The 18,925-nt window shown below is 39.8% G+C and overlaps 2 gene segments (V, D, J or C); both read left to right on the forward strand.

Moving 5' to 3' along the window:
• The first annotated feature begins 345 nt into the window (after positions 1 to 345).
• LOC110542737 (immunoglobulin kappa variable 4-1-like) lies at positions 346 to 3,767 on the forward strand. The segment is given in 3 exon segments: positions 346 to 440; positions 619 to 928; positions 3,737 to 3,767. Coding segments are annotated over 3 exon segments (417 nt in total).
• Positions 3,768 to 17,550: 13,783 nt separating this feature from the next.
• On the forward strand, positions 17,551 to 18,154 carry LOC110541287 (immunoglobulin kappa variable 4-1-like). The segment is given in 2 exon segments: positions 17,551 to 17,617; positions 17,802 to 18,154. Coding segments are annotated over 2 exon segments (402 nt in total).
• The last annotated feature ends 771 nt before the right edge of the window (positions 18,155 to 18,925 follow it).

Here is an 18,925-nt window from a genome sequence, read left to right on the forward strand (position 1 = left end):
CTTGATCTGGATATTTATTGTTTACTCAGGATTGTGAACAAAGGTTTTTCTAGTATTAGTTTTGTAAAATTCATTTGCTCTGAATGCTTTTGATTTTTTTTTATGAAAATCTCTCATGAGCGCATCTCGATATTTTTGGTGTGAGAGCTCTAAGTTGGTCCTTGAGCTTCTAAGTAGACTTTTTACCCCAGCGGTTGCTTACTTGCTTTGATGATATTTGTGGCTGTAGATTTCACCTGGATTGTCTTACACCACAGTGCCCAGGCTATTTACTTTCTCATTTGATGACTACTTTGCATAGGTCCCCAAAAGCCAGCCCAGATGCCCATCATTTATAACCCGGGCCTTTGCAGTGAGATTTGAAATGCATCAGAGAAGCAGGAGCACCAACATGGAGTCACAGACCCAGGTCTTCATATTCCTGTTCCTCTGGATGTCTGGTGAGACATTAAAGAGTATCAGAATGTCATCAAAATAGTTAGCAGAGAAATACCTACTTACTATAGGAATCCAGTAGTATGCAGGCAATGCCATTAGGAAAGGCATTTGATCCCAAAATTTGTATCAGGAACTCTTTGTGTGTATATGTGCATTCTCACTGTCTATTTCTGATTGCAGGTGCCCAGGGGAACATTGTGATGACCCAGTCTCCCAAAGTCATGTCAACATCTGTAGGAGACAGGATCACCCTAAGCTGCAAGTCCAGTCAGAATGTGGATAACTATGTAGCTTGGTACCAACAGAAATCAGGGCAGCCTCCTAAAGTGCTAATCTCCTATGCATCCAATCAACACACTGGGGTCCCTTATCGCTTCACAGGCAGTGGATCTGGGACAGATTTCACTCTCAGCATCAGCAGTGTGCAGACTGAAGACCTGGCAGTTTACTACTGTCAGCAGCATTATGACTATCCTCCCACAGTGCTTCAGCTTCCATCACAAACCTCCTTGAGAGTCTCACCAGCTGCCTGCAGCACACACAGCAGTTGGCCTGCACACTTCCCCCTTCTGCCTGAGATCTGTTATGCATGACTAATTGATCCATCCTTCAGTAGAAAGTTAAAAAGTGATGGCCTCCATTCTTCCATAGTGTTTACAACACAGGAGCTTATTTATAAAAAGTGAGAAGCTAAGTTAAGTGATTTAGAAGTTGTGGTGTCAATAAGAACATTTGCTCAACCATGTTTGTAGCAGCTTTATTTGTAATAGCCAGAAGCTGGAAACACCCCAGATGCCCCTCAACTGAAGAATGGATACAGAAATTGTGGTACATCTACACAATGGAATATTACTCAGCAATAAAAAACAAGGAAATCATGAAATTTGCAGGTAAATGGTGGGACCTGGAAAGGATCATCCTGAGTGAGCTGTCCCAAAAGCAGAAAGACACACATGGTATATACTCACTCATATAGTCGTATAATATAGGATAAACCTACTAAAATCTGTACACCTAAAGAAACTAATCAAAAGGGAGGACTCTTGCTAAAATGCTCAGTCTCTATCCAGAAAGGCAAAGAGGATGGACATTAGAAGAAGAAGAACACAGGGAACAAGTCAGGAGCCTGACACAAAGGACCTCTGAAATGCTCTGCCCTGCAGATTACAAAGCAGATGCTGAGACTTATGGGCAACTTTTGGGCAGACTGTACGGGACCTTATGAAAGAAGTGGGAAATAGTAAGATCTGGAGAGGACAGGAACTCCACAAGAAGAGCAACAGAACCAAAAAATCTGAGCACAGGGGTCTTTCCTGAGACTGATATTCCAACCAAGGACCATGCATGGAGATAACCTAAGACCTCTGCACAGATGTAGCCCATGGCAGTTTAGGGTCCAAGTGGGTTCCATAGTAATAGGAACAGGGACTCTCCCTGACATGAACTGATTGGCCTGCTCTTTCATTACCTCCCCCTGATGGGGGAGCAGCCTTACCAGGTCACAGAAGAAGACAATGCAGCCATTCCTGATGAGACCTAATTGACTAGGATCAGAAGGAAAAGAAGACCTCCCCTATCAGTGGACTTGGGGAGGGGCATGCATGCAGAGGGGGGAGGAAGGGAGGGGTTGGGATGGGAGGAGGGAGGGAACCATAGGGGGGATACAAAGTTAATAAAGTGTAATTAATAAAGAATTTTCAAAAAAAAAGTTGTGGTGTTTCACTGAGAGGATACAGTACAAGGAGGAAACATCAGTGAAGGTTACAGTGTCCTGTTGGGTTTAGATATCTCCATGTTAAGCCTTTAGGTTATAATGAATCTGTATAAAATTTGATAGAATTTCAAATCATTTACAAAGAATACAGAATCATGAGATTATTAGTTTAGATTAAGAATCCTCAAGCAATTGGGCAGTGGTCATCTTGCATTCAATTCCTTCAGATTTGTCCAAAAATTTATTATACAAGCTGCAAGGATTGAATCCATTTAAGAACTTTCAGCATTCATTCAGTATAATTCTTAGAGTATTTGTGCTAATTAGTCTTTGTGAATATTTGGACACATTTTCTGGTTCATGGGATCTTGGAGTCATTTATAGATTCAAATACATGTACATACATAAGGCATTACAAATTAAAAAAATAAACAAACAGGGTGCCCGTTGAGAGATAAATGGCACCAATGCTTTCTCTGAGGCCCTCAAAAAACCTTAAAGAGAGTATTTGTTCTGTGTGGTTGTCCAAGGTATTTTTGGCAAGGTCCAGTCTGAACATGGAGCCTGAATGGTGAAGGGGTTAAGGTTTCAGTCCTTGGGAAGTGGACTTTTTCCTCTGAAGAGCAGTTGTGACTGAGTTTTCCTGTATTTTCTTTGCCAACATTGTCTGATTTAGCTCTCTTCTTACGTGGATCCAAAACCTCCATTCAATATTATAGTAGATGTTATATTTATTAACAAACTTCCTTGACATAGGCATTTATTTATGGAAGCCTTCCTGGTCCCAACTTTCCCTTTTGTCTTCTTAATTCTTCCTCCTGTGCTTCTTCCACTTGACATCTCATCATTCCTTATTCTTACAACTGCAGGTTCATGTCATTGTGGAATGTTTTTCTTCCTGTGTCCATTGTTATTGATAGATTTGTTGTGTACAATAGTGTTTGTTGGAACCTGTGGTCTCTCAGAGTTTGTAGAACATCCTTACAGGACCTTTGTTTTAAGGGCTTCAATGAGAAATGAAGTGTTATTTTAATGGTCCTGCTCTATATGTGAATTTGTCTTTTCCCCTTGAATCTTTTAATAAACCTCCCCTCCATATGTTGCATGTTTTGATTGCTATGTGTTGTGAAAGATTCTTTTCTGTTTCAGTTTATTTGGTATTCTGTTTGAGTCTTTTATATTGCTTGCCAGGAATCTCATTGTTTAGAGTAGAGGAATATTCTTGTATGTTTTTGTTGAAAGTATTTTCTGTGCTCTTGACCTGATTGCTTTCTTTCCTTATCCCCACTATTCATAGGGTTGGTCTTTTGATAGTGTATCAGATTTTCTTCATGTTTTGTGTCCAGATATTATTTTAGACATAGTGTTTTCTTTGAGAAAATTACTTTATCTACCTTGTTTTCAAGACTTGAAATTCTCTCTTGCTTGTTTTGTATTCTGATGGTGAGTGTTAACTCATTTTTTAAATTTAAATTTATTTTTATAATTATTCACTTTTCATCACAGTTGTAAACCCTTCCCTTGTCTCTTCTTGGTCCCACCCATCCTCACTCTTTTTCCCTATTCTCCTCTTCTATTTCTCAGAAAGGGGGAGACTTCTACCCCTACCATTTGACCCCAGGGTCTCAAGTCCCATTAAGACTGCCTGCATCTTTTTCTCTGTGGTCTGGCAATGTCCCCTACCAAGGGGAAGTGATCAAAAAGCAGGCTACAGAGTCCATGTCAGAGAGAGCCTCATATGATTCCCTACACTCTGCTGAAAGCTTGGTTATGGGTCTCAGCATCTGTTATGATACACTGCTAGGTAGAGTCTTTCAGGTGCCTTCTGACGTAGGCTCCTGTCCTTTTACTTGTTTTCTCCTACTTCCAGTGTCCATCCCCTTTGTCTTTCTAGATGAAGATTGATCATCTTACCCCTGGACCTCTTTCTTGTTTATCTTCTTTAGGTGTACATATTTTAGTATGTTTATCCTATCTTATAGGTCTATATAAGTGAGGATATACCATGTATGTCTTTCTGCTTTCGCATACCTCACTCAGGATGATTTTTTTTCTAGATCCCACCATTTGCCTGCAAAATTCATGATTCCCTTGTTTTTAATTGCTGAGTAGTATTCCATTGTATAAAAGTACCACAATTTCTGTATCCATTCCTCCATTGACAGATATTTAGGTTGTTTCCAGGTTCTGGCTGTTAAGAATAAAGTTGCTACAAACATGGTTGAGCAAATGTCCTTGTTGTGTACTTGAACATCTTTTGGATATATGCCTAGGAGTGGTATAGCTGGATCTTGAGGTAGTGCTATTCCTAACTTTCTGAGAAAGCGCCAGATTGATTTCCATAGTGGTTGTACCAGTTGTCATTCCCACCAGCAGTGGAGGAGGGTTACCCTTTCTCCACAACCTCTCCAGCATGAGTTGTCTCTTTAGTTTTTGATCTTAGCCATTCTGATGGGTGTAAGGTGAAATCTTAGGGTCGTTTTGGTTTGCATCTCTCTGATGGCTAGGGATGTTGAACATCTCCTTATGTGTTTCTCTGCCATTGTATATTCTTCTACAGAGAATCCTCTGTTTACCTCCATACCCCATTTTTTAATTGGGTTGCTTGAATTATTGCCTTTTAACTTCTTCAGTTCTTTATATATGCTGGATATCAGCCCTCTGTCAGATGTTGGGTTGTTGAAGATCCTTTCCCAATTTTCTCTCTGTTTTCTGTCCTGTTCCCTGTTTTCTCTGTCCTCCAATGCTCATCCTCTTTGCCTTTCTGAATGAGGCTTGAGCATCTTAGCCATAGTCCTCCTTCTTGATTAGCTTCCTTAGGTGTACAGATTTAGTATGTAGGCTGTCGTTTTGTTCTAAAGACAGTGTCTTTTGCTTTACAGAAGCTTTTCAGTTTCATGAGGTCCCATTTATTGATCGTTGCTCTTAGGGCCTATGCTGTTGGTGTTCTGTTCAGGAAGTTGTCTCCTGTGTCAATGAGTTCTAGGCTCTTCCCCACTTTTCTTTTAACCTACTTTTAACCTATTTAGTGTGTCTGGTTTTATGTTGAGGTCTTTGATCTACTTGGACTTTAGTTTTGTGAAGCGTGTTAAGTATGGATCTATTTGCATTTTTCTGCATGTAGACATTCCGTTGGACCTGCACCATTTGTTGAAGATGTTGTCTTTTTTTTTTTTTTTCCATTGAATTGTTTTGGCTTCTTTGTTAAAAAGTCAAGTATCTGTATGTGTGTTGTTTTATTTCTGGGTCTTCTATTTTTTTTCCATCGATCCACCATTCTGTTTCTATGCCAATACCATGTAGTTTTTATTACTATTGCTCTGTAGTACAGCTTGAGATCAGGGATGGCGATTCCTCCCGATGACATGTTGTACAGGATCGTTTTGGAAATTCTGTTTTTTTTTTCCCCCTATGAAGTTGAGAATTTTTCTTTCAAGGTCTGGAAAGAATTGTGTTGGTAATTTGATGGGAATTGCATGGAATCTGTAAATTGCTTTTGGCAGAATGTCCATTTTCACTATGCTAATCCTGCTGATTCATGAGCACTGGAGATCATTCCATCTTCTGATATCTTCTTCAATTTCTTTCTTCAGAGACATGAAGTATTTTTCCTCCTCTTCTTTTTTTGAACTTACCATTTTAAATTTTTTTACTTTTATTAATTACAGTTTATTCACTTTGTATCCCCCATGTAGCTCTATCCCTTCTCCCCTCTCAGTCCCATCTTCCCTTATCCCCACCCATGTCCCTCTCCCAGTCCACTTATAAGGGAGGTCCTCCTCCCTTTCTCTCTGATCCTAGTTTATCAGGTCTCATCAGGAGTGGCTACATTGCCTTCTTCTGTGGCCTGGCAAGGCTGCTACCCCCTCAGCGGGAGGTGATCAAAGAGCAGGCCAATCAGTTCTCCTCAGAGACAGTCCTGTCCCCATTAGTATGGATCCTACTTGAATACTATACTGCCATAGGCTACCTCTGTGCAGGGGTTTCAGGCTATCTCTATGAGTGGTCCTTGGGTAAGGTATCATTTTCAGAAAAGACCCCTGCACCCAGACTTTTTGGATCTGTTGCTGTCCTTGTGGAGCTCCTGTCTTACTATCTCCCACTTCTTTCATAAGCTTCCTTGTACTCTGCCCAAAGTTTGTCTATGGGTCTCAGCATCAGCCTCGATGCCCTGCAGGGTAGAGCCTTTTGGAGGCCCTCTGTGGTAGGCTCCTGTCCTGTTCCCTCTTTTCTCCCTCCTCCAATGTTCATCCTCTTTGTCTTTCTGAATGAGGCTTGAGCATCTTAGCCAGAGTCCTCCTTCTTGATTAACTTCCTTAGGTGTACAGATTTTAGTATGTTTATCCTATGTTATATGTCTAATATCCACTTATGAGTGAGTATATACCATGTGTGTCTTTCTGCTTCTGCAATACCTCACTCAGGATGACCTTTTCCAGTTCCCATCATTTACCTGCAAATTTCATGATTTCCTTGTTTTTATAGCTGAGTAAAATTCCATGTGTAGATGTACCACGATTTCTGTATCCATTCCTTAACTGAGGGGCATCTGGGCTGTTTCCAGCTTCTGGCTATTACAAATAAAGCTGCTGCACACATGGTTGAGCAGATGTTCTTGTATACTTGAGTGTGTTTTGGATATATACCTAGGAGTGGAATTGCTGGATCTTGAGGAAGTGCTAATCCTAGTTGTGTGAAAAAGTGCCAGCTTCATTTCCAAATTGACTGTATAATTTTACGTTCCCACCAGCAGTGGAAGGGGGTTCCCCTTTCTCCACTTCCATTCCAGCATGTGTTGTCACTTGAGTTAGTCATCTTAGCCATTCTGATGGGTGTTACGTGAAATCTCAGGGTCATTTTGATTTGCATTTTCCTGATGACTAAGGATGTTGAATATTTTTTTAAGTGTTTCTCTGCGATTCTATATTCCTCTATTGAGAATTCTCTTTTTAGCTCTGTACTACATTTTTAAATTGGATTACTTGATTTGTTGCTGTTTAAGTTCTTCAGTTCTTTATATATACTGGATATTAACCCTATGTCAGATATAGGGTTGGTTTTATTTTTCTTTACTTTATTTTTATTTTTTATAATTAAATTTATTTATTTTTATTAATTACAGTTTAATCCCTTTGTATCCCCCCAAGAGCCGCTCCCCCCTCCCCTCCCGGTCCCATCCTCCCTTCCCCTTCTTCATGCATGCCCCTCTGCAAGTCCACTGATAGGGGAGGTCCTCCTCTCCTTCCTTCTGATCTATTCTATCAGAGCACATCAGGAGTGTGTCTGGTTTTATAATGTTGAGGTCTTTGTTCTACTTGGACTTTAGTTTTGTGCACGGTGATAAATATACACGGTGATAATATTTGCATTTTTCTACATGTAGATGCCAATTAGACAAGCACCATGTGTTGAAGATGCTATCTTTTTTCCATTGTATGGTTTTGGTTTCTTTGTCAAAAATCAGAGGTCTATAGTGTGTGGTTTTATGTTTGGTTCTTCTCTTTGTTTCCATTCATCCACCAGTCTGTTTCTATGCCAGTACCATACAGTTTTTACTACTGTTGCTCTCTAGAATGAGTTTAGTAAAGTTCCTTCTGTTTCTGTTTTGTGGAATAGTTTGAAGAGTATTGGTCTTAGCTCTTCTTTGAAGGTCTGGTAGAATTCTGTGCTGAAACCATCTGGCCCTGGGCTTTTTTTTTTTTTTTTTTTTTGTTTTGATGGAAGACTTTTGATGACCCCTTCTCTTTCCTTAGGGGATATAGGACTATTTACTTGTTTTACCTGTTCTTTTTTTTTAAACTTTTATTAATTACACTTTATTCATTTTGTATTCCCCCATAAGCCCCTCCCTCCTCCCCTCCCGGTCCCACCCTCCCTCCCTTTTCTGCATGCATGCCCCTCCCCAAGTCCACTGATAGGGGAGGTCCTCCTCTCCTTCTTTCTGATCTTAGTCTATCAGTTCTCATAAGAAGTGGCTGCATTGTCAGGGTTCTAGGGTGTCTCCATGAATAGTCCTTGGTTGGAGTATGAGTCTCTGGGAAGTTCCCTGAGTTCAAATTTTCTTGTTCTGTGGTTCTCTTTGTGGAGTTCCTGTCCTCTCCAGCTCTTACTATTTCCCACTACTTCTACAGAGGGCCTCTGAAAGCCAGAAGAAGAAAACAGGAAACAACCTAGGAACCTGCCACAGAGGGACTCTGAAAGCCTCTGCCATGCAGATACTGAGCCTGATGGCCAACTGACAGGCAGAGTGAATGGATTTACCTGTTATTGATTCAGCTTTGGCAAGTGGAATTGATCAAGAAAATTGTCCTTTTCATTTAGATTTTCAAATTTTGTGGCATATAGGCTTTTGAAGTTACTTCTCACGTTTGTTTGGATTTCCTTTGTGTCTACTGTTATGTCCCCCTTTTTATTTCTGATTTTGTTAATTTGGATAGTATCTCTCTGCCTTTTAGTTAGTTTGGCTAAGAGTTTGTCTATCTTGTTGATTTTCTCAAAGAACCAGCTCATGGTTTCATTAATACTTTGAATTGTTTTATTTGCTTCTTTTTTTTATTTTGTTAACTCTGTATCCAAGTTGTATCCCGCTCCCTCATTCCCTCCCAATCCCACCCTCTCTCCCTCATCTCCTCCCTGCCCCTTTCCAAGTCAACTGATAGGGGAGGACCTCATCCTCGTTCTTCTGACCCTGTTTTATCAGGTATCTTCAGGACTGGCTGCAAAGTCCTCCACTGTGGCCTAACAGGACTGCTCCTCCCTTGGCGGGTGGGGAGGTCAAAGAGCCAGCCATTGAGTTCCTGTTAGAAATAGTCTTTGTTCCCCTTACTATGGGAAACCAATTGGTTACTGAGCTACCACGGGCTATATCCGAGCAGAAGTTCTAGGTTATATCCATACATGGTCCTTGGTTGAGTATCAGTCTCAGAAAAAACCCCTATGCCCAGATATATTTGGTCCTTGTGGAGCTCCTATCCTTTCCACATCAGACTAACTCCCCTTCTTTCATATGATTCTCTGTACTCTGCCAAAGGTTTGGTTATAAGTCTTAGTATCTTCTTTGAAACACTGATAGGTAGAGTCCTCCACTGCTGGTGTGAATGTAAACTGGTACAACTACTCTGGAAGTTAATCTGGTGCTTTCTCAGACATTTAGGAGTAGTGCTTCTTCAATACCCAGCTATACCACTGTTAGGTATATACCCAAAATTTGCTCAAGTACACAATAAGGACATTTCTTCAAGCACGTTTATAGCAGCTTTATTTGTAATAGCCAGACCTGGAAACAACCCAGATGTCCCTCAACTGAAGAATGAATACAGAAATTGTGGTATTTTTACACAATGGAATACTACTCAGCAATCAAAAAGGAGGAAATCATGAAATTTGCAGGCAAACAGTGGGATCTAGAAAAGATCATTCTGAGTGAAGTATCCCAGAAGGAGAAAGACAAACATGGCATATACTTGCTTATATAGACCTATAAGATATGATAAACATAATGAAGTCTATACATCTAAAAAAGATAATCAAGAAAGTGGACACAGGGTAAGATGATCAATCCTCATTTAGAACAACAAATGGGATGTGCATTGAATGTATGACAGGAGTCTATCGCTGAAGGCATCTGAAAGACTCTACCTAGCAGTGTTTTATTTGTTTCTAATTTATTGATTTCAGCCCTGAGTTTGATTATTTCCAGCTGCTTAGTCCTTTTTCGTGTGTCTACTTTCTTTTCTCAGGCTTTTAGGTGAGCCATTAAGTTGCTTGGATGAGATATTTCAAATTTCTTCCTGAAGGCACTTAGTGCTATCAAGTTTCCTCTTACCACTGCTTTCCTCTTGTCCCATAAGTTTGGGTATGTTGTGTCTTCATTTTCATTGAATTCTAGGAAGACTTTAATTTCTTTCTTTATTTCTTTCCTGACCCAGCTGCTATTGAGTAGTGAGTTGTTCAGTTTCCCTGTGTGTGTAGGCTTTTTGCTATTTCTGTTTTTATTGAGGTCCAGCTTTAGGCTATGGTGATCTGATAGGATACAAGGGATTATTTCAATTTTCTCGTATCTGTTGAGATTTGCCTTGTGGCCAACCATATGCTCTATTTTGGAGAACGTTCTATGAGGTGAGGAGAAGAAGGTAAATTCTTTTGTGTTTAGGTGAAAGGTTCTGTAGGTGTCTGCTAGTCCATTTGATTCATGACCTCTGTCAGAGTCATTGTTTCTTTGTTTAATTTCTATTTTGTTCACCTGTCCTTTGTTGAGAGTGTGGTGTTGAAGTCTCCCACTACTAATGTGTGGAGAATCTAAGTTTGGTTTCAGTTTTATTAATGTTTCTTTTACAAATGTGGGTGTCTTTGTATTTGGGGCATAGATGTTTAGGATTGTGTTGTCTTCCTGGTGGAATTTTCCTTGATGAGTATGCAGTGTCTTTCCCCATCCACTTTGCTTATTTTTGGTTGAAAGTCTATTTTATTAGACTTTAGAATGGCAACTCCTGCTTGCTTCTTGGGTCCATTTGATTGGAAAACTGTCTTCCAGTCCTTTATTCTCAGGTAACGTCTATCTTTGTGACTTACTTCTTGTATTTCTTGTATGCAACAAATTGTTCGATCTAGTTTATACATCCATCCCGATAGTCTGGGTCTTTTTTTTTTTTTTTGAGAATTAAGTCCATTGATGTTGAGAGAGATTAATGACCAGTGGCTATTAGCTCCTTTGATATTGATGTTGGCTGTGTCATGTGTTTGTGTGCTTGGCTATTTTTTTTTTTTTTCTGTATTGAGGTTATTTGTTGCTTAAATAGCCTCTGGGTAGCCAACCCCAGCGTGCCATTTGGGCAATGCAGATAGGTCCACATACATGGAAGCAAGCCAGATTCTCGGCCTTAGCCAGATGTGGAGTTGTTTGTGACAGAGAGCACTCACCATCGGGAAGGTGGAAGGCGGAAACCATCTCCATCTTTAAGGCACGGCATTATGCAGCTCTCTACAGTTCCCCCTTTTTGTTTTAGACACATCAGGCAAGAGTAGAGGTCTGATCTCTGATATTAGAAATAAATTGGGACTTTCTACCGATGTTCATTTAGGTGTCATCCACCCAAAGAGCATCAGACCCGTCTGATACCTTTTTCTCAGAGGCGGGACCTGGGGCAGTTGGATATGTTCTTATGCCAACCTCTATCTATGTGTTTGTTCCTGGAGTCTGTACTTCAGGCTGTTTCCTTCTGTCTCTGATGTTTGGTGTATTCTTCAAGAAGATGTGAGAGGTCCACTGGATTGAGAATGATGTTTCTGATCCTTGGGACAAGAAGATAGAGTCAGTTAAATTATAATCAAAAGATTTATTGATTACTTCCAGCAGGACAACAATCTCCAAGACAACCTTGGGGTTGCTATGTGAAAGTGGGTGCAAGGAAGGTATTTTTAAAGAAGAGAATCATGGGAAGACCTTGAATGTCTGCAAAAGCCAGCCAGGAGCCTGTCTGCCAAGATTAGGAAGTCAAAGCAACATCAAAACAGTCCTTGACTGTGTGCATGAGTCGGTTACAGAAGCCAAAATGTAGTAGGTCATATCATAACAAGTAGATGGTCATATCTGTACATTTTCAGGTGGGGGAAGGTCACAGAGTCAGGGTTATGGGAAACTTATCTTCCAGGGACTGTAGTCAGAGAAAAATAGCCAATGGGTACCAAGATGGATGCCCAGCATAAAATGGAGTTTCTTTAGCCATCATCATAATTTCATGAAAAATATAAAAAGAATTTTTGTGGTTTGAATGAGACATTTTCCCTCCCCAATAGGCTCATATATTTGAATTGTCTTGTTTTGCCCTTGGTGGACTGTTTAGGAAGGATTAGGAGGTTTGACATTGTTGGAGAGGTGTGGCCTTGGTGGAAGAGATGTGTCATTTGGAGTGGGCTTTGAAGTTTAAAAACCCACAAATAGTGTCTCACTTGGCTGCTGCCTGTGGATCAGGATATAAGTCCTTAACAACCATTCCTGCCTGCCTGCCACCATGCTCTGGCCATGATGGCCATGGACTAACCTTCTGCAACTGTGAGCAAGCCCTCAGTTAAATGCTTTCTTCTGTATGATGTTTCATCATAGCAATGTTAACCCTAAGTAAGTCAGCTTTATGAAAATAACTTTTTGTTATATACCCAGTGATTGTGAGCACAGTCAGTCAGCTAGCCAGGCTGGTGTGTGGTCTGGGGAGCCTACAGGCCAGTTGTACATTAGCAAACAATGACCTCTTAGGATTCAGTCTTGGCAAATTCACACAGTTAAGATCATATTGTAAGCTTGTGTTCTTAATCCACTTGGTAGTGGTTTTAGAGTGGAATGGACTCCCCTGCATGCAACCCATATGCTAATGTCCTTATTCACACCCAGAAACCTAATGAGGAGTATGTTTTCAGTCATATTTTCTGGGTAGCATGTTTTTCTAGATGTACGAGGCTGGGGATGATGAACTTGATTAGAATCTTGATTGTGCATCTTCTGAATTTTGTGTGACATTAGACAAATCCCTTAACTTCCCCAAACTTCAATTTCCTACCAAGGAATTTGCTTTGGTTGTAAAGTTTTAAGGGGTATCCCCAAATTCATAATTCAGATGAATATCATTTAATATAATATTAAAAGATAATTTAGTGTTTTACATTGTGAATAAGGTAATGTTGGTTAAGGACTTTTTTTTTTCAGGTAAAAACTTTTATTTCTGTGACATAAAGAGAACCCCTAGAGGCCAAACACTATTAAAGGAAACTATTATTAAGGAAAACAGACCAAACTCAAACACTATTAGACACTATTAAATCATAAAACTAAACTGTATTTAATATAATATCAAGCAGTATAATTCATACTTGGTAGATTTATTTCCATCAATATTTATACCAGTAGTAAAAAAATTTTTTTGGAACTCCTGCTCAGAGGTAGGCCATGGCAGTTCAGTGTCCAAGTGGGTTCATAGTAATGGGGACAGAGACTGTCTCTGACAAGAACTGATTGGCCTGCTCTTTGATCACCTACCCCTGATGGGGGAGCTGCCTTATGAGGCTACAGAGGAAATCTCCTTCTTGATTAGTTTCTTTAGGTGTACAGATTTTAGTAGTTTTATCCTATATTATTTATCTATATGAGTGAGTATATACCGTGTGTGTCTTTATGCTTCTGAGACAGCTCACTCAGTATGATCCTTTCCAGGTCCCACCATTTACCTGCAAATTTCATGATTTCCTTGTTTTTCATTGCTGAGTAGTATTCCATTGTGTAGATATACCAAAATTTCTGTATCTATTCTTTAGTTGAGGGGCATCTGGGTTGTTTTCAGCTTCTGGCTATTACAAATAAAGCTGCTACAAACATGGTTGAGCAAATGTCCTTGTGTACTTGAACCTGTTTTGGATATATGCCTTGGAGTGGTATGGCTGGATCTCAAGGAAGCGCTATTCCTAGTTGTCTGAGAAAACGCCAGATTGATTTCCAGAGTGGTTGTACAAGTTTACATTCCCACCAGTAGTGGAGGACGGTTCGCCTTTTTCTACAACCTCTCCAGCATGTGTTTTCTTTTTTTTTCATTAATTTTTTTTTAAAATTTTTCATCAATTACACTTTATTCATTCTGCATCCCCCCATAAACCACTCCCTCCTCCCCTCCCAATCCCACCCTCCCTCCTCCCTCTGCATGCATGCCACTACCCAAGTCCTCTGATCGGGAAGGTTCTCCTCTCCTTTCTGATCTTAGTCTATCAGTTCACATCAAAAGTGGCTCCAGCATGTGTTTTCACTTGAGTTTTTGATCTTGGCCATTCTTATGGGTGTAAGGTGAATTCTCAGGGTGTTTTGATTTGCATTTCCCTGATGGCTAATGAGGTTGAGCATTTCTTTAAGTATTTCTCTGCCCTTCCATATTCCTCTATTGAGAATTCTGTTTAGCTCTCTTCCCCATTTTTTAGTTGGATTACTTGATTTTCTGTTTTTCAATTTCTTCATTTCTTTATATATACTGGATATTAGCTGTCTGTCAGATAGAGGCTGGGTGAAGACTCTTTCCCAGTCTGTAGGCATTCGTTTTGTTTTGATGACAGTGTCCTTTGCTTTACAGAAGGAATACCAGCCAAAACATTTTTTTTTATCACATTCCTCACCACCACCAGCCATCCAGATATAAAATCTGGATCTGATTGTAACTCATGGTCACATCTATATACTACAAGTTGTGGAATTCTAGATATACTATTGATTGTGTGCATGAATTAAAACACTCTTATAGAGCTTGGAGCTAACATTATTTCCACTGATTGCCTATAGGAGGAGCTACGAACTGTAGGATTCTTCTGGGGGAGACCAGATAAGAGTAGTTTATGGAGGAAACTGATGGAAGTAGAGATCCTCCCTGGCCATATCTGCAGCATAGAGGGTCACCATCAGCTACAAAATCAGTGTTATCTACACAGCTCTCACAACCAACTGTTTAGCCTGATTCCACCAAAAGCAGAGAAAGGCTACCCATTTGTTCACCTTGGTAACTCCCAAGCATGTTGACTGCTCCTGGATCTAGGACAGGGTTCAGTTTCAGCACCATCAGCATCCAGACTGAAGATGTGTCAATTTGTTACTGTGAAGGCTGTTGCAGTCTCCTCTTCAACGCATTAGCCTGCAATACAGAAATCTTTAGAGCTCAGCCTGACAGCCAGTGTCTGAGCCAGAAAACATTTTATCTCTACACAGCCTGGTAAGCACTCTCCTCTCTGTCCAAGGATCCGTGAGCCTTTTCTTACTCAAGTAGACTTGAAAGTCTAGGAGAGCATTCAAGGGCCAATGTGTCCTTTAATCTTCTATGGGATGCAATATTTTGAGTCAAAATTAAATAATTATTTTCCACTTCTTTTGCCTATCTTGATAATATGGTTTTAAAGGTGATTTGACACAAAATATTCTCATTATTAGGGTTATGTTCATTAACAGAATAATTCATTTGGAAACAATTTAAAAATGTTTTTTTCATGTGTTATCCACTCTCTTTAAGTATAGGTAATCTTTAAATTCCAGTAATGCCCTTATTTTTCTTTATATTTTCTTCTGATATTACCTACAAATAAATTTTAACTACATATAAAATTTGTTTGTCTGAGTTATTTGGTAAAACTGAAAGTACTTACAGTAACCACGAGGAATTATGTAACATAAATGTACACTGGAGCTAGGCAGGAATACATCAAATTTGTGGCAGACCCTGAATAAGTAAACAAAGAAACTGATGAACATTCACCTGTCTAAATTCCACAGTCTCCATGTGTTCTGCATATGGACAGAACACACGTGGGCAGCAGCAGAACCTCAGAGAGCATCTTCCTACCCATCCTGCTCCTTATCCTGTGATTGTTGAAATATTAATTGTATTTTCATATACTCATTACACAAAATACTGGATTTTATATAAGCAAATATCTTTCGAGATTAGGTCACATAACCATATGTATACCCAGTACTGATGAGATTTTATGTCAAATTGACACACAAACTGAAATTGTGTCAAATGAAGGGACAACCTTCATTTGAGAAAATGCCTTAGTACTACTGAGCTTGGGGCAAGTTGCAGGGAATTTTCTTAATTAGTCATCGATGGGGTAGGATGCAGTCCATTGTAGGTGATGCAGCCATTCATGGTGACCCTGGGCTCCTCAACAGAGCAACCTGAGCAAGCCACGAGGAGGAATGAAGTAAGCAGCACTCCTCCATGGCCTCTGCTCAGCTTCTGCCTCTGGGTTCCTTCTCCGTTTGAATCTCAGCCCTGACTTCCCTCAATGATGGACTCTTACATGGAAGTGCAAGGAGAATAAATTTTCCCATTCTTTCAAGTTGCTTTTGCTCATGTTTTATCAAAGCAACAGTAATCCCAAATAAGACACATCCTTTACCATCCTCTTTCTCTTTATTTCCTGCTTCATTTACTACAAGTTCTTTATCTCACTGAGTTTACCATCTATTAACCTACTACAGTTGTGTTCATGTTTATATATTCATGTTTAAATTATAGGAGTTATAAATCACAGGTACATGTAATTCTTTTGCTTCTAAGCCATATGTCTCCTCTGCCTCATTGTCATGGGTCACATCCCACTCTAAATTCTCCCTATCTGCTCTTAAATGTAGAGACCTGGATATCTCACTCAATACTAAAGAAGTACAATTGTTCATTGATAGATTCTATTTTCCAGGTTTTTATCTCATATTTATGAGTAAACATAACATATAAGAAATGGGGAACTCAAGGCCCAATGTAAGCAATATGCTAACTAATGCCATCCTTTCATTCTGTAAAATCAAACTGATCAACTGCTTTTGGAGGCCACGGATATAGGAGGGTATTACAGTGTTATAAGACCAGATAAAATTTCTCATGTTGTGTGTGTGTCTTCTTTCAGGTATAATATCCTCTTTATGGACTCTCCCTTATCATCAGTTATTTTTCTATTGTTGTAATAAACAACATGAGCAAAGCAACTTTTAAGAAAGTCATCATTGGGGCTTTCAAAGATTAGAATCCATGATAGAAGAATGAAGGCAGCAGGCAGCAGTCCTAGTAGTAGCTGGAGCCGAACTCAGGGCTCACGTTTCCAACTCTATGTGTGTGTGTGTGTGTGTGTGTGTGTGTGTGTGTAGATATGTATGTATGTATGTATATATGTATGTGTACCATGTGTGTGCCATTACTGGAATTACAGATATCTGAGAATCATCAAAGAACAGCTTGGAATCAAACCTGAGTCTTTTACAATAGAAAAAAATATTCTTAACAACTGACCTGACACTCTACCCCTAACCTTTCTGTTTTAATATTTGTACTCTTTTATGTTTTCCAGTCCTCATTCCTCTCCACATTTACCATACCTCTCCAATCCAGATTTCCCTTTCCTTCTCTGTATCCTCTCCTTTCTTTCCTTTTCCATCTCATCTTCTCCATTCCCTTTCATTCTCTCCTTTCTTCTGTTTCCTTTTCCATTTTTTCCCGCTGTTGTTGATCAGAATGTTTAGTATTTCCTTAGGATCGTTTTCAAAAGTTTTCTAGTATTATTTCTGTCAAATTGACTTGGTCTTAAGGTCTTTGGTTTTTAATGGAAGACTGTCATAAGTGCATCTCAGTATTTCCAGTTTGAGAGTTCTAAGTTGGTCCTTGAGCTTCTATCTTGACTTCCCCCCCCTCCCGCCCCCAGTGATTGCTTATTTTCTTGGATGATCATTTTTGCTGTAGATTTAACCTGGATACTCTGACACCCGAGAAACCAGGCTATTTCCTTTCTTATTTGATGGCTACTTTGCATAAATCCCTACAAGCCAGCCCATCTGCTCATATTTTATAAACCAGGCCTTTGCAGTGAGAACTGAAAAGCATCAGACAGGCAGTGGCACGAAGATGGAGTCACAGACCCAGGTCTTCATATTCCTGCTCCTCTGGATGTCTGGTGAGATATTAAAGACTATTAGAATATCATCAAAGTAATTCATTTGTAGAGAAACAGTTAATTACTATTGGAATCCAATAGTATGCAGGCAGTGCCATTAAAAAGGGCATTTTTGATCCTAACATTTGCATCAGGAATTCATTTTTTGTATATGTGAATACTAATAGTCTTTTTCTGATTGCAGGTGCTGAAGGGGACATTGTGATGACCCAGTCTTCTGAAATCGTGTCCACATCTGTAGGAGACAGGATCACCTTAAACTGCAAATCCAGTGAGAATGTGGGTAGTAGTGTACATTGGTACCAGCAGAAACCAGGGCAGCCACCTAAACTGCTGATCTACTATGCATCCAATCGAAACACTGGGGTCCCTGATCGCTTCACAGGGAGTAGATCTGGGACAGATTTCACTCTCAGCATCAGCAGTGTGCAGGCTGAAGACCTGGCAGATTACTACTGTCAGCAGAGTAGCAGCTATCCTCCCACAGTGTTTCAGCCTCCAACACAAACCTCCTCTAGAGTCTCAGCAGCTGCCTAGACTACACACAGCCCTGGGCCTGCACACTTCCCCTTCTGCCTGAGATTTGCTATGCATGACTAATTGATGAAATGTTCAGCAGAAAATTAATAAAGAGGTGGCCTCCATCTTGTATAGTTTTGTCAATGCAGGTGCATATAGATAAAAAGTGAGAAGTGAAGTTAAGAGATTTAGAAGTTGTGGTGTTGCCCTGAGAGGATACAGTACAAGCAAGAAGCATCAGTGAAATTATAGTGTCATGCTGGCTTTAGATATGTCCATGTTATGCCTTTAGGATATGATGAATCTGTCTAAAATAGGACAGAATTTGAAATCATTTACAAAGAATACATCATCACAAGTTTATTAGTTTAGATTAAGAATTTTCTGACAGAGGACTCATATCCAGTATATATAAAGAACTAAACAAGCTGAAAAGGAGCAAACCAAGTAATCCACTTAAAAAATGGGGAACAGAGCTAAACAGAGAATTCTCAACAGAGCAATATCAAATGGCAGAGAAGCACTTAAAGAAATGCTCAACCTCATTACCCATTAGGGAAATGCAAATCAAAACAACCCTGAGATTTCACTTTACACCCATGAGAATGGCCAAGATCAAAAACTCAAGTGACAACACATGCTGGAGAGGTTGTGGAGAAAGAGGAACCCTTCTGCACTGCTGGTGGGAATGTTAACTTTTACAACCACTCTGGAAATCAATCTGGCGCTTTCTCAGACAACTAGGAATAGCGCTTCCTCAAGATCCAGCCATACCACTCCTAGGCATAT

The sequence above is a fragment of the Meriones unguiculatus genome, chromosome 5, assembly GCF_030254825.1.
Source record: "Meriones unguiculatus strain TT.TT164.6M chromosome 5, Bangor_MerUng_6.1, whole genome shotgun sequence".
NCBI classification, from domain to species: Eukaryota; Metazoa; Chordata; class Mammalia; order Rodentia; family Muridae; genus Meriones; species Meriones unguiculatus.